The 24,827-nt window shown below is 40.9% G+C and overlaps 1 protein-coding gene across 10 annotated transcripts in view; it reads left to right on the forward strand.

The window, feature by feature from the left end:
* The window catches only part of foxp1b (forkhead box P1b), a 150,336-nt gene extending 133,047 nt beyond the window's left edge, over window positions 1–17,289 (forward strand). For 9 of the 10 annotated variants that reach the window (XM_051074689.1, XM_051074692.1, XM_051074694.1 and 6 more), the window contains 9 exons: window positions 264–351; window positions 1,684–1,767; window positions 5,776–5,980; window positions 6,193–6,269; window positions 6,922–7,023; window positions 8,242–8,363; window positions 9,271–9,340; window positions 9,550–9,716; window positions 12,388–17,289. In XM_051074689.1, the coding sequence (XP_050930646.1) occupies window positions 264–351; window positions 1,684–1,767; window positions 5,776–5,980; window positions 6,193–6,269; window positions 6,922–7,023; window positions 8,242–8,363; window positions 9,271–9,340; window positions 9,550–9,716; window positions 12,388–12,532 (1,060 nt within the window). In that variant the 3' untranslated portion in view covers window positions 12,533–17,289. Of the gene's footprint in view, window positions 1–263; window positions 352–1,683; window positions 1,768–5,775; window positions 5,981–6,192; window positions 6,270–6,921; window positions 7,024–8,241; window positions 8,368–9,270; window positions 9,341–9,549; window positions 9,717–12,387 lie in introns of those variants that run through there. The other variant, XM_051074697.1, reaches the window with a different exon arrangement.
* The last annotated feature ends 7,538 nt before the right edge of the window (window positions 17,290–24,827 follow it).

Below are 24,827 nucleotides of genomic sequence, written 5' to 3' on the forward strand. Positions count from 1 at the left end.
TTGAGTGTCATTCTTGTATGTTAAAAGAAGTATTTCCACTGGTTTTGCAGGCGTTGTGTGTGTAATCTTGCAAGATGCTGTTCATTTTACCTTGAAGCTCTGCATAATATTTGCCTAAATGATATCATATATTCTTGTGTGTTGTGCTACTCAATTACCAGGTTGTGTCATTAAACCAGACATCACAGGACTTTTGTTTCTTACATCTAAAAGGCTACAGAGGGTGAAAGTCAAATGTGTGTTCTCTGTTTTCTGTTTTCCAGGCATCTTAACAATGAGCACGCCCTGGATGACAGGAGCACGGCCCAGTGTCGGGTGCAAATGCAGGTCGTACAACAGCTGGAGCTGCAGGTATTGTCTCAGCGTTTGTTTTGGCCCAAATATTTATGTGTCGTCTTCTCCTGACACTTCCTCAGGGTCTGCCGAACCCCTCCCTGTCCGTCTGATATCAGTCATGGGGTCACTCATGGAAAGAGGGGAGTGGGGGTGAGGGCAGAACGAAATAATTTTGTACATTTGTAAGTAACCAGTCATTAAAAATGTGTTATGTATGCATGACAGCTAAGAAAAGATATATGAAGGACCCGGGGCTAAGTAGAGAAGATAATTACATTTTGAATTTTACTGGGTTTTAAAGTTATTTATGACTTTTAACTATTTGGCACCAACAGTAAAACGCTCAGTGAAATGAGAGATGCTCATTGTTGAGTGAGTTATGGGAACAGAAAGGTTATTGTAGGCCCCCCACAAAAAAACTGTTGATGCAGTAATCAGTGGTTTTATTGCTTTGTCCCTTATGATTGGTCTTGAATGGTCTTTTTCTGAAAAAATGTGCATTTATACATTAAGAATGTACTTGTAGAAAAAAGCTTCACTGCCATTCCATTAGGGAGGCTTTATAATGGCCACTGAGTCATACTGTATATGTGTCTGTGTGTGACAATGGTGGGTTAAATGGTGAATATGACCACTATGCTAATGGAAGACTGCACTTATTTATTAGTATTACAGGGGAAAATAAGCCATTTCATTAAACTGTATTTTTATTAATTAGCGACTGCTACAGTTGCAAAGCAAACACAGCAAGGATCAAGTGTAATGTATTCCAGATTTCATGTATTATTCACTTGTGGTTTACATATTAGCCACATAATACCCAAAAATGACTGATAATGACTATAAAACAATTGTGGTTTACAGAATGTTAACCTTACACAATGAGAGTTCAGTTTCTCAAACATTACACCATACCAACGTCCTGTTATTTCCGCTCTGGTGCTGTATTATCCAGAGGGATAGAGCGAAGGTTTATCAGAGACAGATTTCCTCTGCATGCAGCCTATCACCATAATTTAAGCTGGCAGCTAACACAGCGCTGAGTTTTAGACAGGTAGAAGGGGCCTAGGCTTGTTATTGGCAATGAGACGCAGTATACTTTAACCTTGAATTGGAGACAGCAGTTTGATTGTCTCAAGTGCAAAATTGTTGACAGCTTCCAAAAGCATTTTAAAAACAAATAATTAGATGGTCCCAAGAGCAAAAAGATGGATTTGTTCAAACATGCTCATTGTGAGAGATGCCCTCACTGGAAAGGAATGTATGGAATTAATGAAAGTACAGAAAATGATTTTTTTCCCTTTTGTTCATAAAAATGTAACGTTCTCTTTCTCTTTCCCATTACAGCTAGCGAAAGACAAAGAGCGTCTGCAAGCCATGATGACGCACCTTCATGTCAAGTCCACAGAGCCCAAAGCCACCCCACAGCCGGTGAGCAGCAACCCTGTCATACGTCTCTCTCTCGTCCCTCCCCCATCCTTTTGTTTGTCTTAATTGGCACACATGTATTCATTAATCCTTCCTCCATCTTCTTATTTATCTGCTAAATAAAAACAGCTGTTCTCTTGAGGGAGGCAGTAAATATTGTTTGGACCACATCTGCTGACATCCGAGATTCAATTTGGTGTCTGTGATGAACTGGATGCACACTCTGTAACAGCCCCCATCTCAGCTTTCAGAGAGCCAGTCCCTGTTTGGGCAGAGAAGAAAGATGAGAAAGCACTGGAAAATAGAAATAATAATAACTGATAACAGATATTATATTTTATAAATGGATGAAATATAATATTTTGTGCTTTCAAAGTTTTCAAAGTGCTTTCTTGCCAGATAGCACAAAATATAAAAATAAACATTTATTAGATGCCAAACAGATCTTACAAATGTTGAATAATCAAAATAAAAAAAAAGAAGAAAAAATATGGCTAAAATGAAACAATACTAAAAAAGAAACAACTGAGTATATTCATTAAAATTCTGATATTTCCAATAGGTCAAGGTTAAACGTATCAACAGCATTTTTCACTTCAGTTTTAAGTTTTTCGATTTTAACTTTAAATGTTTAAGTTGAATTTGGCAGGAAAGTCAATATCACAATTTCAGATTGTACTGTTAAACTTATTGGATGATGAACAGAGGTAATTTTGTAAAAAAAAAAAAAAAAAAGAAAATCTTGCAGTGTGTGAAAAGAAACAAAAATACAAGGAGTGTATGTGGTAGGGGGAGGTGAATAACTGAAATCTTTAATAAATGTAACAGCAAATCAATTTATTATCTTTGTGACACATTCCAAACATCATGCTTATCACTCTTAATATATGCCATGCCATAAAACCCACTGGTTAATCCCTATTCTATAGGGGTAAGGGCTTAACATACGGCATTTAAGTGTCTGCGCTATTTTGTCATGTTTAAGAAGGGGGCTCACCACCATATTTCAGTCTGTATGACAGTTCATTCACAGAGCCAAATGTGTAAAGATCATTTTACTGGAGGGCGTGAATCGGAAAACACGCGCACAGATGTACAATACACATGCAGGACTCCTGTCTCTGAACACACTGTGCTGCTTGGATAATTTATTTACAGTCAGAGAGGTGGCTATTGACGTGCAGAGGCTGCATGTGCGCTCCACACGGCGCAGCCAGTCAACATAAAGCGCCCTGAGATGTTGAACGACAATAGGCTGTCTGTTAAAGCTGTGCCTGTGTCACACACACTGATTGTGTAGATTAGAGTGCAAAACGAGGGCTCTGACAGAGGGACATTTGTATATGAAAAGTGGTAGCGGCGGCAGATAGCATCTTGAGTTCGCTACCTCTCCTCTCTCCCCGGGGCCTGTGAGAATGGCTGTGTCAGAGCTCAGCGTTAACACTCTCAAGGGGAGCGAGCTGGGATTTTTATTCAAATAAATAGACTCCCATTCTCCAGCGCACTTTGCCTACTGGGAGCTGCTATGAAATACTATGATAAATATGTCTGGCTTCGGGTGGGTGAGTGGTGGACTTACACAGGTCAGGGCCCATGGCCTCACTGAGGCTTTAGTGAGATTGCAGCATCAGAGCGCGCACCCCACCCCACTCCCCCCCAAAAAAGGAATCCCTCCTCTGAGTAGATGCAGGAGATGGAGACAGAGCCACTCTGAAGAAACAATTGTGTTCTTGCTATAATTGCTAGTTCTGCTTTTCTGCTGTTCTGTGCTGTTGCATATAATAAAGGCATGCATAAGTGGCCAACTGTCATAGCAAAGTAGCTCAGATGAGTTTGCTGGTTTACATTTAGTTATAATTAAAGACAAACAAACTGATACTGTGCATGCACAACGTCAAATGAACAGGATTCATTTTATTCTTCTGAGGTGGATGGGGGCGGGGGGAAAGATCAAAACAAAATGTGCCACATTAGCAGTGCGTGTCTCTGTGTGTGTGTGGTGTGTGTGCGTATGCCTGTGTATGTGTGTTTGTATTTGCCTCTGTGTGGGTGGGTGTCTGCACTCGGTGTCACTAAGCATTCTTGTCAGAAATCTGACCTTTTACGCCATACATAATTAAGGAGGGACTTTTTGTTTATTTTCTTTAGCAGCTTGCCGAGTCAAAGCCAGTATAATTAGATCACCAATTACCATTTAATTAATTTCAGTCTGAAGTCTCATTTTGTCTAGGCACTGGAGTGAGCCCAAATGGTGAGGCAAACAAAGGCAAGGCTATTACCAGCCTGTCTGGCCTATTGTTGAAGCCTCTCTGTGTTTATGGCCAGGGAATATGGATGAAACATGAAACAAAGCCTGCTAATCCACAGGAAGAGAAGTCAACACCGCAGCCCCATTCTATTGATAGCATTGTGTCAGAAACACGCAAGCCCAAGTGTGATTTATTTTGTTCATGATTTAGAATAACACGTCTTCTGCTACTGTTGGTGAGGATGTAGTCTACATTTGTGCATCCCAGCAATAATCCAAATTATTTGGGCAGACTCTGCCAAAAAGGCAGAGTTCAGCTTCCAAAACATAAATAGACATTGTGTGGACTTGGACACATGTCTGTTAAAGTGGGAGAGTCAAAAAAACACAAATGTCACTATTTTTGGACAGAGCAGTTTGCAACTTAATGATTAGGAAATGTCTATTTTTTTAATCAAATAAAAATATGTGTAAAAAAATATAAAACTAAATATAGTGTCAGATTTCTGATATCTATATTATACCAATTGGTGATGAGCATTAATAATGTTATTAGTAACTTGGTGGCTGAACAGGATTTTTGTGTAGAGTCAGATGTTAAAAACCACCATCACCTCCCTACCATTATCAGCAGAAATTAGACATCTGATCCCTCGTAATCAACAGCTGATGTCAACGATGAGACGGGTCCTACCCACACTGTCCTCCCTTTCTCTAGCTCTTTATTTGTCTTTCTGTATTTTTTCCTCTTTCTTTTTTCTCACAGTCTGAAGTCATGTTTAATTTGGAAACTGGCCTCCTTCGGCAAATTAGCAATTAGAACAATTTTGTGGGAATATGTATATGTGTCATTAGTTTTCCTGCCAATTAATAGCTGGAGCAGAGGGTCAGGCTAGAATTTTCCACTTGACTGCTGCTTCAGTGCGGAGGCTTGGCACTTGGCTCGGAGCCGCCACAGCTGCTGGAAGCCATGCTATACCTTTGGAACACTTGCCATAATTAGTTTACCTTGTAGCCATTATTACTTAAATCCCTCCTTCTCCTTAGCCAACCCATCCACACACACAGGCCTCGGCTGGTAAAATTGAAAATTTTAACAACATAAGGCTGTGCATGAAAATACTGTGAGACCATCTTTACCATGGCCGTCGTGGCCCTGATGATGGAGGTCAGTCAGATACAGTAGTTAATCATCAGATCACCTCCGTAAGCAGCTCCTAATTAGAGTCCTCACTATAACATTTCAGCTTGTAATTAGCCCAGATTGGCTTCTTCCTCCGGCTGCCTTATTAGCAGGGCTGCTCAGCGGTAGGTGAGAATCACACTGTCATTTTTCAGAGCCGTGCTCGGGCCGCCCATCTTTCCTTCACCACTCAACCCTCACCAGTTACTATGCTGTAGACCCACAGTGGGAGGATGAGGTGAAGGGGGGGCTGTAGTCCAAACGGGACAAAAGATTAAACAAAGGCGGTGAAACAGAAAGCTGGGAACAGGCCTGACATGGCAGCAAGAGAGAGGGAGGGAGGAGAGAGCAGAGTGTGAAGAATGGAGGAGGTGGAGAGTGGAGGAACGGGGCTCCAGGGTTGTTTTCCAAACACTTAGCGAACGTTCATGGATCATCTCAGGTCCCGCCTGCAATTAGAGAGGAGATATGCATAGTCAATGAGGCGTCTGCGACACACGGGTAATTAGAGGACTAACTGAGCTCCTGTCTGCCTGTGTTTCTCTGTTTGTTTGGTCTTGGTCTGACTTCCTTTCCTTAGCTCAACCTGGTGTCCAACGTCACATTGTCTAAGTCGGCCCCTGAGGCCTCTCCTCCTCTGAGCCTGCCCCAGACCCCCACCACGCCCACAGCGCCCCTCACACCTCTATCCCAGACCCACTCCGTCATCACAGCCAACAGCCTCCACAGCGTGGGCCCCATGCGACGGCGCTACTCAGAAAAGTACAACATGCCCATCTCTCCAGGTACTGCGGCATGTACACACACACGGTCACGTGTGCAAATAAATGCATGAAACAGCACACTCATCTGCCACATAACCATACAGACTGCATCTGTGTATACACACACAACCATGTAATCATGCCATAATTTGTGTTATCTGCCTCTGATAGGACATTACTGTTGACAACTGATCATTTTATTCCATGTCGACACTGTTTGTGTTTGTTCACAGATATCAGTCAGAACAAAGAGTTTTACATGAATGCAGATGTTAGACCACCATTCACATACGCCTCACTAATAAGACAGGTAAGGACTCTGCTTGAGCTTTTAATCTATTTAATCAGGAAACTTTAACATTCACCAGCCTGCAGAAATACATCAGTTCACCCATTTAGAAGGTCACAAACTACTTTTGTTCAACTTCTTTCTCCATTCGTTTCTTGTTCAATTTTGAATACATTTTAAAAAGAGGAGCAGATTAACCATCTTCAAATGAGTGCAAGAATGCGTACGGGATTCTAAAAAACATCCACATATGACAATTGCATTTGATTAAGCATTTCAGTGGCTGTGATTATTACCAAATTCATTTCACACAACAGTAGGGATGAACCTGTTTTAAGATGGCCAGTCAATTATCGCTCGGCCGCAGTAATCTGGGATCTCAGGAATTAATCTGAGCCGGCCATAATTGCTGCCCTGTAATCTGCCTGAGAAATGTTTTCGCTTGCCCTTCATTTACACCCACAAAGGAAAATATATTCAAATCTGCCGTTTTGAATAAAAAGTGCAGAAGACTTTTCTAAACAGAGTACACTTTACATAGACAGTTTCTTTGCTGTTGGCTGTGTTTTTCCCAAAGGAACACACAATCCTGCGTGCAACCTGTGAATTATTGATCATCTTGTGAAAGGAGCAAAATTGTAAATGTTTGTTTCTGTCACTGTTCCTCATCCAGGCAATCCTCGAATCTCCAGAAAAGCAGCTAACACTAAACGAAATCTACAACTGGTTCACACGAATGTTTGCATATTTCAGGCGCAACGCAGCGACGTGGAAGGTAATTTTTGCTTTTTCAAATCAGCACCAGAGAAGAAGGAGACATTGTGTTGATGATAGGGAGAATTAAATGATAGCCAGGCATAATAGCTTTAGAAATGAACCTTTACACAAATACATAACAATCCTCCACTTATTCTGTCCAAATGAACCACCCTTTAAACAAACATATGAACCACATCGAAAAACCAAGGAGAGGAATATGTGCATTCTTGTAAAAAAGAAAAAAAAAGAAAGACAAAAAAAAACAATCTCCCTGTAATATGTGGGGATGTTCTGGTGGTGGGTGGCATTAGTTTAACATAGCAGCGCTCTGCCAGTGACTCCTGGCTGAGTCCCTCTCACTCACTTCAGAAGGGAACGCTCTGTTTTCTATCAGGCCACAAACACACACAAAACGAAAACCAAGACACAGAAATGACTGGAGTCAGAGAAAGTGAGGTGATGAAGCACTGAAAGCCCCTTCTAAGCATTAGCTGATCTGTGAGATGAGACCCAACACACACACACACACACACACACACACACACACACACACACACACACACACACACACACACACACACACACACACACACACACACACACATACACACACATATATATACACTACTACCACCCTGCTCTACCCCATCCTCCATCAGCTACCACACTTACTGACAGGCCTTCCATAGGGGCACATTGGTGTTATAAACACTGGATTCCACAACTCTCTCCCTCTACGCACACACTTAGTATATACACAAGCACTCACTATAGCTCCTGAAATAATAAGGGAGTGATATATACAGGGCTACTCTCATGCCAAACGATTGGGGGTGGACCCTTAGTTTAAGTTTTAATGCTTCTTTTTTTTCCTAACATAGCAAAGGAACTTGAATGACCAGAACCTTTTTGAGTTTCTGTTAAATATCAGGAATGAAATGTTAAGGTTCAACATCTCACATTGTCCATTTGTACAGAGTGATCAGAGAGGCTTGCCACTAACTCTATTGCCATGGAGACCAAGGAATATATTTGTGTTGTTTAAGTCATTTGAAACTCAATGACCATTTACTGCCAATAACATTCTGGTCTATTTATTGTTTTCATTCAGGTTTCATCCAGTGCCTGTCAAAATATTTCCTTTGTTGAAATGAAAGTTTTCCCATGCAGACATATTTACTGTACACTGAAAGCAACCTCTTTTTTTCTCTCTTTGTCTTTACACCAACTGCAGAATGCAGTCCGGCATAATCTTAGTCTTCACAAGTGTTTTGTGCGAGTAGAAAACGTAAAAGGGGCTGTGTGGACAGTCGACGAAATAGAGTTCCAAAAGAGACGGCCTCAAAAGATCAGTGGGTAGGTTTGGCCCTTTGAGCCCCGTCTAGCGTCTGTCTCACCGTTGACTGATGGGAAGAGGCTGCTGCTGCTACTCCATCTCATTGTCTGTGTGCCATAACGTCCAAAGTCCCCGCTTGCTTTGGCGTGCCTCCCCTTCATGCTTTCAGAAGCCTTTTGGTGATGCCTCATACCCCACAATGGCTTATTTTCATTTTGATCCTCACCCTCTCCCCTCCTCCCTGTGTCGTCTTTCTTTCTGTCTGTCTGTCTGTCCGTCTGTGTGTCCGTGCTCTGTTTGTGCTGTCGATCACTGCATCTGCATCTGGCTTCCCCACCCCCCTCTACCCCTCTTGCCCCCCCGGCTGCCTTGCTTTCCCAGGGTGCCATTCGCACCAACCTTTCCCTGCATAAGTGCTTTGTGAGAGTAGAGGATGAGTTTGGGTCCTTTTGGACTGTTGATGATGAGGAGTTTAAGCGCGGCCGCCACATACAGCGAGGCCGTCCTCGGAAATACGCCACTGATGAGAACTTTGACGAGCTGCTCGTACAGTAAGCACTTCCGCCTGCACTGCAAACTCCAGAGGCCCCCAGCCCCACCTGCATGCCCTCCCCCTTCCCCCTCTCACTGTTGCCATCATGCTTTTTGTGTTTAGCTCTCCATCCATCATGCTTTCACAAGATCTACTCCATCAACTTAGTCCCTCTTGCCATGAATTGCAAAGTGGTGATAGTTGTGTGGTACTGTCAAGTGGTTGAACATCTCAGAACTGTAGCCTTAATATCCACATTACTACACCAGTAAATGTGTTTAGTCCTTATACAAAGTGCATTGATTTCTTTTTATGAAATAAGATACTGTAGCCAAGGATTGCAATGCTAGGTGAGACATGAGTCTGTGGTTGTAATTGAATTTTTCTGTTTGCAGAAGTCCAGCCTTAGTGAAGAACATTCAGACCAGCTTGGGCTATGGTCCGGCCCTCTCCGCTGCCTTCCAGGTAAAAATAAAATGTGACTTCATCTTTTGCTGCCTCACTCAGAACTTTAAAAGAAAAAAAAAAACAACATCTCTCTCCATCTCATACGCCCAGTCACCCAGGTTTTGTTTTTCGTGGATGTTCTGGTATGAAAAGAGTGATGGGCAACTGAGAAAGTGCTGACAACTCTCTTCCGTTTCACATTTAATGCTTCGGGCTTTGCTTTTCAGGCTTCAATGGCAGAAAACAACATACCTCTATACACTACTGCTTCCATTGGAAGTCCCACCCTCAACTCCCTGGCTAACGCCATCCGTGAGGAGATGAATGGAGCAATGGACCATGGAAACAGCAACGGCAGTGACAGCAGCCCGGGACGCTCGCCCCTGCCAGCTATGTGAGTGGCACACACACTTTCTATCTCCAACGCAGTCTGTGCAAGAATAGAGAATAAAAGGAAAGAGTTTCAGCTCCACTGACTAACACTAACACTCTAAATAGATGTAGACAGAAAATTATTTCAGTGCCCACCCAAAACGCATGGCATCAGATGAAACAGAAACAATGCCAGAGAGGACGATAAATAAAATGAAGAGGGATGATATTGGAGTGGTGCGTGGGGTCATGGCCAGAGCTGTGGCTGGCCTCCCTGCAGAAAAGGAAACTCCACCTTTTCAAAGCTTCCATCACCCGAACCGTTCAGGAAGAAAAGACCAGAGCCCCTCTGTTATTTTAACAGCAAGTTTATGAACTCTCCCTTATGTGTCCTGCTGTCTGTCTCAGTCTCGCCATAATCAGCATTCCAATTTGTTAAAATATTTATAAAATGCCAGAACGCAGAGTGACAGAGCTGCTGGCTCCGACACGGTGCAACATGAGCTGCAACACATTCAGAAACGCCTCTGAGCCGCTGAAAGAAAAACAACACAAAAGCATAATTAGTCTGGAGGACATCATCCAAGATTCTCATGTAGGAAAGTTGCGGTCGGCCTGGAAACCGCAGCTCCCCGTTCACTTGTTGTATAGGAGTGTCTGCTAAGTTGTTTGAAGCCTAAAATAATACAGCACACGCCGCATCGTTTCCAGATGTGGGGGCAGACCACCGATGTGCAGCACAGGGTAGACTCGGGGATGGCCTCCTGAAATGTCTGAGCTTGGGGGAAATTCTGCCTGAAAACAAAAAAGGTGCAGTAATGAGCTCCTGGCCAAATGGAGGAAAGTGCCATCCCTAATCACTGTGAACATAGCTCTGAGCGTGGCTGTGGAACAGGAAAGGCAGAGACAGGATGGGTGTGCTGGCCTAAAGGCAGCCTGCTTCTCCCTCTGCCCCTCTGCTTCTATCTTTAGGCTGATAAAGCTCACTTACTCTATCTCCATAATTATGTCTATAAGCTTTATGCAAGTACAAAATGAGTTAAAACTGTTTTCTTTTGCTTTTAAAGAACTTTATTCTCTTATTAACAAAACATACCCCTTGTTTCATGCCTTTGGATGGAGCATTAAATGTGTTATATACAGTAGCACGATCTCTGGAGGTCTCCTTATGCTCAGGGAATGAGCCATAAACTAACATGTGCAAAAACATCCCTGTTCTTATGTGGTACTCTGGCTCACACTGTCGCTAATACAAGTACCACTGTTAGCTGTGTAACAACATGTGTTTTCCACATGTGCCAGTGCGCTGCTGATCGGACGCAGCTTTTTAACACCGTGAAGAAACCAGAGCACTTCTCTTAAACAGCCAGACAAGAGGCAGGTATCCAGAGAAGGCTAATTATAAGCAAAGTGTAGAATCAGCATGCAGTTCAATAGCATAATAATAACAATTTCATGTCTGCCCCGCAGCCACAGAGTCAGACCTGAGGCTACAGCACTTGTGGAGTTACTTTGATGTGAAAATGATAGAAAAGCTGACTTTACTTTTTCCCCTTTTTTTTATAATTTACACCAAAATATGTCAGCTCATTAGCATACAAGTGTCTCCATCACAATAGTTGCAAATTACACAAGACGTCCTGGTGTGAATAAATCAAATGTGGGCTTTGGTGATGAAGAATGTGCCAGTTGTCCCTTGTTGTTGTAGTAAATGAGCCCGGTGCCTCTTCCTGACACCGCTCTACCTCCACTACAGCAGCCTGGCACCGCAGGTTAGAGCGGCAAGTCCCCTGCAGCTGCTCATAATGTTTTTTTTTTTTGTTTTTTTTTCCTCCTCTCTGCCACAGCCAGGCCTCCTCTCCCCCCTGCGCTTTATTCCTGCTCTGCTTCTGTAATGAGAAATTTGGCAGATCTCATCTCTTTAGTGGCTCTTTTGCCCAGGCTGTAAGCTGGGAGGGGGGGGGGAGGGGGCTCATGTTTTTGCCTTGTTTACAAGTGACAGCGTTATTATTCTCATAAGGGCTCTGTTTCTTATCACAGTGTTGTGCCGAGTGTGCTGCCGCTGCTCTCCTCGCGCGCCTTTCCTGCCAGCGCTTTTCTTCTCTTATTGACACTTGGTTGAAAATATGCATTAATTCTGGAGTTTAAAGCATGTATGCCGGTGTCTGGTCGCTGTGTTTGCTTGAAGTTGATTAATGATAGAAGCCGGCTCGGGGTCGTCCTCTGGAGACCCGCCTCGCAGGTTGTGCATGTTAACGAGCAGGAAGGGGAACACACAGCGCGCCACTGATCCTCCGCCACCAGGAGGCTGACAGCGGCAGCCCACTCGCTCCGCAGAGTCCATTCTCTCCTCTCCTCGTCTCACGTTGTTAATCTTCCTCATTTATCAATTCTAAGTGAATACCCTGTTGTCGGTTGCCATGAAAATAAAAAGCCTGCAGCTTTGCCGGGATTGGAATACCTCAAAAGAAAGCTGAAATTATCATCCACACCATTGAGGCCCCCACTCACAGGCTCACTGTAGCCAGACATTTGTTTTTGTTCCCCTGTTTCCTTCTTTATAAACAGAATCAGCACAGGTCTGTAACATTTCGTGCCTGCGTATGTGTGGAAGGTTATATATAAAAAAAAGAGGGGTTGTAAGAAAGTTAACTGGAGCCCTTTTTTTTTAAAAATCTCTTCTTCTCCTCCAGGCATCACATCAGCGTTAAGGAGGAACCACTGGACCCCGAAGACCACGAAGGGCCTCTCTCCCTGGTAACGACTGCCAATCATAGTCCAGATTTCGATCACCACAGAGATTACGACGACGACCAGGGCCACGACGACATGCTGTAAGGCTAGCGCCGCCGCCTGCCACCAACACCACCCCACCCCCTCCCTCCCCCAGCCTCAGAGGCTGAGGCAGTCTGGGTCATCTGGGAGACGGAGACGCTCCGCAGATAACAAACACTGAACTGCAGTCTCAGCCACTGATGACAGCTCTCAAATGTTTCCAAGTTAACTTTTTAGTGCCATTACAATACATAGCAAAAACACACACACACACACAAAAAAAAAAAACAGAATACACCTCACATGAGGTTCCTTTTTTCTGATTCCTTTCTACTTTTGATTTAAGTAAAAGCTTAAAAAAGTGAAAACTTTTCGTTTCTACTCATGTGTCGGACGGACTTGTTTGGTACGGGGGGACGGGCGACGTGTTTGCGGTCACACTCTGGGAGACCCTCGCTGTGCAGCCGGGACGCACTGCACTCTGCGGACTGCAGGGGGGGGGGGGGGGGGGTCTCTCCCCCACACACTCTCTCTCTCTCTCTCTCTCTCTCTCTCTCTCTCTCTGCCACCCCCCCACCCCCTCAGACACACACACACACACACACATCTAACCACAAACTGAAGAAAGAGACAGAGAGAGAAAGAGAGAGAGAATGACTGACGTTTAATTTACACCGTGTGTATGCGTGTGTGAGAGGGAGAGCGAGTGCGGACTTCTGTTCATTGTCACTGCCTTCAACACTTCTGATTGGTTTGATTCCATCTAGGGTGGGAGGGATAATGTTTTCATTTGGGTGTATTATTTTTGTTGGGGGGAGTTGAGAGGTTATAAAATATCAACATAATGTGTCTTTTCCATCATTCAATGCTGTTATTGATGTTTTTGTTTTGTTTATTTCTTTAAACTGATCAGACCTCATGCCCATGCTGTGGAGATTCTGTGTGGTCAGCACTTGATGATGAATGTTTATGATTTCCTTTCATGTTGTTCTTTTAAAACACACACACACACACACGAAGCAGAATGTCAGATACCAAGCAGTGTTTTCCTGTCATTTATTCCACAATCTTCCAAAAAAAAAAAGGAAAAAAAAAGTCACCATTCTTGACATGTAGCCCACCCCTCACTCCCTCCCCTCCCTGCCTCCCTCCCTCCTCCTCCTCCCCCCTCCTTCTCATGAAGTCCATTGGCGATGCACTACTCATAATGAAGGCTCTCTCCACGCATCAATGAAGCTTAATTTAAGATGCGAATGAATGACAGAGAAATCATGCAGGTTATGATTTATCCTTATGAAATTATACTTTAAAACAGCCCCTCACGGCAGAGCATGCTTAGCTGCAACAGAATTTCTGATCACCTACAAGCTCCGGGTTTTTTTTTTTTTTTTTTTTCGAAAAAGCAAAATGAAAATGTCAGGTGTGTGCCGGCGAGATAATGATTTAGACCAACTAATTGTGATTCCTGAACACAACTGTCATTGTTAATCAAACGTGTCTGCTTTCTCCACGCCATAATTTCACTCAGAGTTCGAAAGATAAACGTGCATTCCCTGTAGTTTTATTTGTATCACGCGCATGACTAAGTTTTAAGTTTTAGTGAGTGTTAATAATTGCACACCAGATGAAATGCTCATTTTTCTTTTCTTTCAAGGGAACAAAACATTTTCCCAACTTGCAATAAGACCTAAACATTGCACATTCCAACATTTGACAGCCATCGTTAAAGGACCCCCACGTATAGTACATGCCATTTAGGAAGTGTGGAGACCTCAATGTTCAGTGTCATCCAAAAAGCCAATAGTTGTAGTCCATAGTGCTGAACCGAGGGAGATCCACATGTGGTTTTGTGATGCAGCAACAAAAAATATTCCAGCCTTGGTAGAGTTAAATTTTAAAGAGACCATTAATTTCAAGACTGCAATCAACCACTTTTAATTTTTTATTTATTATTAGTATTATTATTATTTTATGTTTTATTTGGCTTTTTTTTTAGTTGTTGGTGTTGTTTTATTATCTTGTTCTGTGACTACCAAAGATAAACTACAAAGTCAATGTTGTGTGTTCCATGCAATAGCAGATAAGGCCAAATATGTCTCCTGCCATTCTCTTCCATCGGACGATCCCAGCGGCCGCGATCGAGCCGGTGGCAGACCGAATCGAGGGTGAACTGCTCCTCAAACTGGTGTTTTCATTCATTTTTATTGTAAGGGGAAAAAAAACCAAAGGGGGTGTCTCAAACAGGATAGCTGCAGTTAAATGTTTTGCAGTGACCAAAATCTGAATGGGAAGCGCTGACAGTCTGACTACACAATGACCAAATTAGGGAAACTTTTTTTTTTTTTTTTTTTCTTCTTTTTTGTCTTTGGGGCCAGTGAGTGGAAAAGGGAGCTTTTTGGTCAGGAGCAGATATGTGTGCAACATAAAGGGTATGTAGATAAAGCTGATGAGGAAAAATAGCTTTGCAGAGAACAATGTGAAATGGATTCTATACTTCAACTGGACCACACAATGATTCAATGTTTCTCTTCTTTTTTTTTTTCCTTTAACATCTGTATCCTTTGAAATGATTGTATGCCACTTTTTAGGGGTTTTAGTGTCTTTGTTAAGATTGGCAAGACTTTATGATTGTGTTTAGTTTCTGTCAACTTATTACTTTTTATATTAAAAAACACTCCTGTCAACTAATAAGCTGGGTACAAGGTACTTTATGGCAGTTATTGTTATTGTTATTATTATTTTTTTTAAGTTCACCGCTCATTAACTAAAAAGGAAAAGGGCAATCTGTGGTTTCCAGAAGATGTATTTAATATCCAGGCAGCTGTGGGATGGGTCAGTTACAGCCGGGCTAGGATCGTGAGAACAGGGCCGAGCTCGTCCACAAACCCCCCAGTCATCTGGCTGGTTTGTTTGGTATTCAAAAAGGAGGGAAAAGTGCTGGTAGATTAGAACATTCTCAGCATGTGTAGCTTGACATTACTAAAGATAACAGCATGAGAAAACCGTTAGTACGCATACCTCATTTCAAAGCTATAGGGAATGATTCAATTAAAATGAGAAGAAAAAATAAACAAACATTTCACTCAGTTGCACTCAGTTGTATGTCTTGCATGTGTAGTCTGATACTGTAGAGAGAAAAGTACAAAAAAAATAATAAGAAAACTGAAATTAGAGCTTGTTTATCTTAAAGGTTTCATCCTTTTTTCTTTCTTTTTTTTTTGCCAAAAACCAATCCAAACCTCAGGCCTTTTGTTCATGGAGATATCACCCAGCTGTGTGTGGCACCATTCATCCTGTCAAAGTCTGTTCTCTGATGGGTTGTTTTAAGGGCGTTCCAATATTAGGTTGTACATACATGTCAGTATAGCCTTTGTCTTTTCCTGTCCTTTCTCCCCTCTCTCTCTATCTCTCTCTCTCTCTCTCTCTCTCTCTCTCTTTTTTTTTTTTTTTTGTTTTTTTATGATCAAAAAATACATTTGTGTTATGATGTTTGCTTTATCGCCACTGCTTTGTATTAACTATGAAATAGCTATGAGAAAAAAAAAACTGCTGTATGTATTGGAATAGCAAACTGTGCTGCAAATGTATTTTACTTAGTAATCCTTGCTTTAAAAAAAAAAAAAAGAAAAAACAGAAAAAAAAATCACATCATCCTCGCAGACATCTGGGTGAGCTGGGCAGGGGCAGGCTGGGGGGGAGATTATCCCCGATTTTGGATTTTAAACTGTAATATAGAAAACAGACTTTTCTCTGTTTATCATTGACCTAAGCATTTTGTACAGATTTTTTTCCCTCTTTGTGTTAAGCTGTTTTTTGATACTTCCTTTTGATGGTCCAACCACTGCCTTCTGTGGCTGTATGTTAAAGATTACTGCTCTGAGAAAAAGGGCAGACAGGTATATTTCCTCTACAAGACGGAGATATCTTGCATGACTAATCCCAGGGTCACAGAGATTGGGGGGGTGGGAGTGGGGGGCGAGGAGGGTATGGTTTAAGTGGTCAGTAATAATATAAGGGTGTATCAATCTAATGATATTTTATATGAAATTAATAGGAAAAAGAAGAAAAATATGCAGTGCCAAGATGTAAAGAATATTGTTAAATGCTGTCTTTTTTTTCTTTATTTCCTTTTTTTTTTGTCGGAGAAATTCACTTCACTCGCATCAAAGATGTGTCCGTATCATCCACGTCATGTAGGTAAAACACACACATTTTCTTTGGCATCAAGATATTTATATTTTTATCTCAAGGGTCATTGTAAAAATGAGTCGAACCAAGCACAGCAGGCGGGTCAAAGGTGAGAGATTCAGAGTGCTAACGTCCTGCAAACTGCGGCCGTGTGGTGTCAGATTCCCCCTCACACACACACACACACATACACACCCCAACACCAGAACTAAGAACACCATTGTTTTCATCCATCACCGACCATCCAGCCCCACTGTCATTCCGTCCCCTTCTTTCTCCCTCTCTCACGTCACATTTTTTCTTTTTTTTTACCACATGGAAGTGGGTGGGGTGGGGGTGTTGGAGGAAGGGAGAGAAGAGGGGGTGGGGGGTGGTGGGGAGCAGCAAAGAGCTGTCACGGTGCTCTCATCCTGCAGCAGCTTGACTTTCTTTCTCTTTTTCTTTGAAGATGTACTCTGTAGTTTCTTTCTTCCTGTTTTTTTTTTTTAGAGAGAAATATTATTGCTCATCATTTCCATCAGTCTGTAACCTCCTCATCATTCCTTGTCTGTCTGATGCAGACCACTCTGTTGTAGTCAGTGGCGATGACTGACGTGAGCATTCTAAACATGCAATAAAATGCTGGTTGTTCAGATCGTTTCCTTGAGTCTCTCATTGTATCTGTTTTGCGCAGTGTGGCAACACTGAGCTGCTCATTTTGATTATATCGCATGTAATTGAACTTAAGTGTCGACCGAAGAATGGTTAATGGATGGTTGATGGTTAATGGTTAATGTAGGATTAAGGAGTCATCCAAAGTTTGAATACATTTATGCTACTTTTTATTTTGACTTGCACATGGAAGATGCATTTTTTTGCAGCTTTCATAACACTCTTAAATACCAAACACAGCCTTTTTGGTTAGTTGTCATCTACTGTTAAGGGAATCAATGCATCAAAAAGCAAAGAGAACAACTGATACAAATTCATATTACCAGATATATGACCATGTTTATGGGCGAACAGAGCAGCAATGTTTCAGTTTCGCACCTTTCAGTGCTTCATCATTTCCACCTGCAGAACAGTTGAACACAGACCTGTGTTTGTCATCTGCTGCAGGAGTCTTCATCTCAGCCTCAACATTAAATTATATTGTAATTAAAAAGAGACAGTTAAACTGTCTTTTCCTAACAGCAATTTAGGTAACTGCATTTGATAAGCTATAAATTCTTACAGCATTAAAATTCCAGAAATAATAGCGATATGGATTTGGTGACAGGAGTTAATGCTGATGACCAGGACTTGGGTTTTTACGACAGAGGCACAGGTCATGTTGGCCACTAAACAGGAGACAAAGATCAAGTCTAAGCACTTTTAATCTTGTGAAACAAGCAATTACAAATAGTTGCATTGATTTGTTAAAAAGCTTTAGGTGACATAAATCGTTTCTTGCTTAGCTTATTGCTGGAAAACATAAATGTCAAGTGTATTATTAATTAAGGCCTTTGAAAGACAAGATTTAATGGAAACGATATAAAATCACAGCAATCTTTCTGTGGGCAGTATTTCACTGGATGCTCCAGCTTCACATGTGTCTGTGTTGTTTTCATGACACTGATCACAAACTGGATCAGATAACATAAAGTTAGAGGGAACTCACACTAATGGAAAGTGTTTGTGTTGAAAAAAAAAATCAGCCATTAACAGAGGCATTCACATAAATTAATCGCACAGTAACTTACAGAGAGGCACTAACATATGATATTATTATAGTCCATAAAGTTGGATGAAATATTATGGGAACAGTGGGTCTCTGTAGATATATTGACACAGTGACATGATCAGCCAATACTGGCCTTCAACACATAAATATGAATTGCCTTGTAGACCATAGACAACACACCAATCACAACCACACAAAACTTCAAGGCCAAAATGTTGAGTTTTCCACATTTAAGTCCAGTATCCAAATCTAACAGTGTACCTTCAGTGGCATCTAGACACCAAAGTAATACCATATGGCCAGAATCATCAATATCAGTACCAATATTGATACTTTTTTATCATAAGAGTGAGTGAAGTTCTATCATATCAAGAAGAGACATGTCATGATTTATCTTCTTTTAAAAGCAGCTTCTGGATGTTTTTTCCTCACCCCAGATGATCTGCCTTCTTTACTTTTACTAAATAAAACATGTATATTGTGGGAATTCTCTGAATTACACACTCATAACAACAACATAAATTTGGTGCAGTCTTTGTTTCGAATTCTAAAGATTGACTAAAGGCAATGTGCTCGAATGTCGATCTGTAGACCTTGAAACAAAAGATTGCTTTTTGAGTTATGAGTGTGTGGCTTTTCCCCTCTCTATTTGATTCCTGCCTACGAGCTAAAATAGGTGTGTGTTTTTACTTGACTTGAATTCTCTGAATTAACAAGGTGCGTGCACACATCAGCAGTGGAGAAGCGAATCATGCATGCACTGCGAAAAGTTGCAAGAAAACATTTTCAGTATCAGTAGTTTAGGTATCGATCCGCCCACCTCGAGCCTCAAGTCAGTGGAATTTTACTTGTGGTGCTCACAGCATTGAGAAAAATCTACCCAGAGACAATGACTCGGTTAATCCGCAGACCGCACTGTTACGGTCTGTGGATTAAGTTTGTTTTAATGACTCTACCGCAGAAATAGTCCCTATGAAAAACTGTTGACAGTGTGTTCTTTCAATTATGCAGTCTAATAAGGACACTGATTCTATAAAGAAGTGTTGATGACTTTTCACGTCTCCCGTAATTTCTTTCATCTCGACATGGTAGTTGAGATTGCAGTTGCAAATGTTTGTAACTTTAATTGAAGAAATACAGTGTGACTATATGAGATTTGCTATTTCTGTCATCATCATCCGTTTTCATTTTCCTATTGCAGTTTTTCTGTGATGTAGCTAGATACGTGGGAAGTTCCCATTCTTAATCCTGACTACAAATCTGTGATTGGTTGAATTTTTTTTTCTAACCATGGAAACTGGGTCAACATTAAGTACAGCACCAGATCTGTTTGTATCAGCAAACAAATCAGAGATGTGGACGGCGATACCTTGGAAGGCAAAAAAAAAAAAAAAAAAAAAAAGAAGAAGAAGAAAAAAACCCCAAGAAAAAAAAATACCCCTGGTATGTTAAAAATGTTAACTCATCATAATTCTGATTTACTTCTGATTTACCATGAATGAAAATTTTGATCATGCCAAATTTATGATGAACTTTTTTTCCCACTTCATGGCAGAAATTGGCTTCCATAGATTTCTTGAAATGGGCAAATTTTCCAAGTGCTGAGAGCTCCACATTTAACATGTCATTGAGGTAGGACTGTTACAAGATCTTAAAGCCTGGGCACTAAAACCAAAACTATATGGCCACATACTATTAAGTATATTATTCTTACTAAGTAAGAAAAATATGTTCTTTTTGTAAACTCGGTGAACTGACCCTTTGAGTAACAGATCTCTGTCCATTTTCTATCACAATCACAAATGTTGCTGTTTAACCCCAAAGAGAGACTCTATTGTTGCTCTGTCCTGCCCTACAGACACCACACAGCTCACAGTCATATTATTTAGCTCTGTTAGATTGCAAAAACAAATGTGGATGGCTGCTGTTCACTTTATTCTAATTAAAGCGTGGCACAGCCTCATCCATTCACACAAGAGCTTCAGTCAAATAGTCAAAGCTGGCAAACTCCCAACATTGCAGCGAGGCAATTAGCAGTCCTGCAGTGTTTGTTATTCATGGTTTGATGTAAAAATTTGTTTATTAAGATGGGCTGCAGGCACTGGTGTGCAATAGACCTGCTTGTAATTAGATTCCAATTATTTGTCTGTTTCTGATATTGTAAACTGGCACTTACCACATCAGTTAAATTGACACACTGCACTGCTTGGTTTACTCGGTAATTAAAATGTGTTCTGTTAATTAGATGATGACCACTTTATTCCAGGGCTCTTGTGTTTGGGCTCCTCCGCGGCTCGCTGTTTGGATCATGAGTTGCCAGACGCTTCCCTAATCAGCCCTTGTTTTGTTTCAATTACCACCTGCTGTTCAAAAGGCATGCCTCACTGCCCCCCACCCCTACACACACAGACACACACACGCACATGCATACACACCCAACCGCACACTCACACACAACAATACCACAAGGCCTGTTTCACTACCAGCACCGGCTCCAACACAACAATCAGTAATTCACAGCTGGGCCTGCTTTCTTCTTTATTAGAAGGCACAGCTAGGTTTCAAAGAGAGTCCAAGCAATTAAAAAGGGAACTAAAGGAAGATGAAAGTATAAAGGTACTTATCACATCAGTTAGCAGGCCTCGTGTGAGTAGCCAATGGTAATTACGTTCATTGGGTAAATAGCCGAGATGCTCTGATGCCTCCTTCTCTTGGTAACGGAGAGTTAAGGGTGGGAGAGCTGTTGGATCCACTGATGGGTTCACTAACTGAAGATGACTAACAATATAATGCAGGTGCTGTGATAGCAACTGAATGTGGATGCACTGTTGGTTAAAGACACATTCGCTCATGTTGTTATAGCAACCCAAATCCCAGAATTTCTTCTCTGAGGCTGAACTGTAAACTGGTTGGCTTTTATTTATCCACAGTTTCAGTTTAATCTCTGTTTTGTATTGCCTTTGAACATTTTTGTTAGTCAGTTAGGGACCACTTACGGTTTATTTTAGGTTTTCCTTCACCTTGGTAATATTTTGACAAACAATTCCAACCCAAAGCCCACTTAAAATCTTAAAATCTTTATCTTTTTTTTTTTTTTTTTTTTTTTTTTTTTTTACCAGACCTGCAAAGGGAGTCAGCTCAGCTGTCATTAAGATGGATCTGTTGATATTCAGTGTCAGCTTAACAACAATTTCATTTATAACATTTTTAGAAATACTCAGTTCAGTTCACTACTCAGTTAAGTTCAAGACTGATATCCCAGTAAATAAAGACCATCCATCCATCCATTATCTATAATGCTTATCCTTTGAAGGTTGTGGGGGGCTGGAGCCAGGGCTGACATATAGAGGCAAACAACAACAACAACAAAAACTATTAAAATCACATTGATGATCCACACTTCTGCAATGGATGACATTCATTTGTTACCATGAACACACACACTGTAGTTTTTTTGACTCATATCCATTCATCCTCTTGGTGCCATAAACACTCACTAGGGTGACAAATGTGTATTAACCCAAGTCCCCAACAGATGCAAACTAATTATTTCCTAACCCTAACCCTAACCCTGTTTTAGCTATGTTAGATTAAAAAACTCCAGCACTGACTGAGCTGATTAGCAGAGTTACAGAGCCTGTTTTAAAGATGAAACCATTTATTTGTGAGCCATTTCATTTACATCTTCAGTAGGAACCATTGGGCTTGAGGCTGAGTGCCACAGTAGACTAGCACACTGTAGATTGTTTTAACTGTTGTTGACCATAAGTATAGAGTTCTGCCAGTTCTATCTTTAAATGATCGAGATAAATGTATATCAAGAATACTGTCCCATGCAACATCCAAATAGTCAACAAACAATACCTAACATAGTACATAAAAACCCACACATAAAATCTTTTAGATTTGATTGGTCCATTTTATGTTTGGAGGAGTAAATCGAGTCAACAAGACTTGTCTCTGTGTTGAGACTACATAGTAATCCAGCATTCTAACCTGCTGGTGTGGTGCAGGTGTGAAGCGTTAGAGCCTCAGGTTGATCCTGCTCTGCTGTAAACAGAGTAACTCCAGTGATGAACTGTACTGCAGGTTTCCACTCAGCTCCAGCACTCACTGTCTGACCTGTACTCATGTCCCAGCATCCAGCATTAATAGACGAAATGCTTGGTTTGAATAATTGAAGAGAAAACAACATGAATAATTACGTCTGGCTCTTACACTTTGTGTCATACTGAATTAACAGAGAAATGGCTGCTACTGGAAGGGTTTTTTAAAAATGATTATAGATTTGCAACCAGGAAAGAAAAACAATGTGTTACCAGAAACAAGACACTGATTATTTGTTTGGTTTCACACAATGTGCTAGCCACACCAGAGCTAATGTTTCAAGACTGAGAGATGGTTTTATGTGGGAAAATACTTATTATACGTATTATACATATTTTTTCCATTCATTTTGATGGAACTGCAAGGAGCAGTCTGACATTTTGGGATATATGTTAAAGTACCACCAGGAGCTGGTTAGCTTAGCACAGCATGGCTATTACAGGCTTAGCTCTGTAAAAAAAGAAAGAAATAAAGAACAAAAGAAAGAAAGAAAGAAAAAGAAAGAAAGAAAGAGAAAATTCTGAGTTTCAGTATGTTTATTGGTGAGCAGATTTTGTTACCTTTGGACAGAGCCTGGCTACCTGTTTCCCCATGTCTGGTCTTTGTGCTAAGCTAAGCTAATGGGCTAGCTTCATATTCAGAGTACAGACATCAGAGTGGTATCAGTCTTCTCATCTTACACAAGGCAAGAAAGCAAATAAAAGTATTTTCCAAAATGTTGGAAATGGCTAATCCAACCGTCACACCACCATATATTTAATACATATAGCGGTCATAAATTATCTACAACTATATAATCCATATTTTCTGAAATAAAACTGCATACAGTACACCAGCTTTCATTTTATTTTTGATTTAGAAGCATCACTCATGTGGAAATTTAAATTGTATTTTGGTGGTTCTCTGACAGATTTACTTAAAAAGAAGTGTATTATCGTAAACTGTAGATAGCCTTCATTGGCAACAGTCTGAATTTCTATTCACTTCTATCCTGCTCTGATTCCTATATGAGCTTTCTTTCACTCCCCATGTGAATTTAATGTTTTTTTTCCCTCCTTTCTTTGAAAAAAGCTATCATTTAAACATGTCATGGGTAGTGTTTACCTGCAGTGAACCTTGATTGAGGAAGCCTGTGACTTTACACTGATGCCCTCCTAATCTGTATGACTGGCATGCTAATTTCTCTGACGCTGCCATTCAAAACACAAACATGAAATGTTGGTTTTAGAACCGGGAGACCTGGTAGAGTGAATTTCAAGTGCTTATTCAAATATTTCATTAAAATGTAAATTTTTACAACGCTGTACGTCTAGCTGTGCACAAGGCATGACTTAAGAAGTTATGAAGTTATAACAGCATTTCTCTGTCTGATGCCAATTAACTGGTGGGGAGACTATAATGTCTTTACCTTGTTTTATCGCAGCATAACAGCGCACCAACAAATGCATCTCATGCAACAGGAGTTTCAGGTATTGACAGCTAAGATTGGTGGCCTGGAAGAAAAAAAAAGACAAAGTCAATCATGAAGCCTCCTGAAGAGTGGTGGCTAATCAATTTTCTTATCTCACACAAAGTGCAAATGAAGTAATTAAAATTAGGGTTATGCAAAAGCAAGGAAAGTGAATTGTGAATGAGCCATGTGGCCATAGAGCTGGCTGCTGCTGCTGGACGTGCAGATTTACCTCTGACATTTATCAGGACAAGGAAACAATATGTTAGAGGTTCACTTCACACAGGCTGGTAGGGAAGCAAGGAAAGGTAAGGATCATTTGGATCTGGATTTACATTACTGTGGAATTCAACCACCACTGATAAATTTGTGTTGAAATTTATAAAAATAAATCTTTTAACTTTTAAAAACACAAATCTTAACTGATGCAGTTCTAATACCCCTCTATATTTATCAGGGTCACAAATTCAGATAGAAAATTCAAGTCTCTTAATTGAACTTTGGACATACAGAACATAACCTGATTGGACAAGTTGTCAATACACATGGTGAAATAATCTTTGGTAGCTCAGACCTCTGTAGCTAGAGAGAACTATTTTCATACATAGAACACAGAGACAAGAAAAAGAAACAAATCCAAACAATGAACTCTATGGAAATATCGAAAGAGTGGGATTTGAACCACACACATGTAGCTAGTTGGTTTTCAAAGTCACCCAAAGATTTTTTTTTTTAATGCCAAAATATTTCAGAACGTCATTGCAGGCACCAATTCCCATTAAAATTTCCAGGAAATGTTTATCCTTATCAGTATTTCTGTCAGATATAAACAGTATTCACTGTGAACCACTTGACTCAAATGTCTCTAGCATCATCACTCAGCTGATACTTCATACAACACTGGTATAAAA

This window comes from Lates calcarifer, linkage group LG12 (genome assembly GCF_001640805.2).
Source record: "Lates calcarifer isolate ASB-BC8 linkage group LG12, TLL_Latcal_v3, whole genome shotgun sequence".
Classification (NCBI taxonomy): domain Eukaryota; kingdom Metazoa; phylum Chordata; class Actinopteri; family Centropomidae; genus Lates; species Lates calcarifer.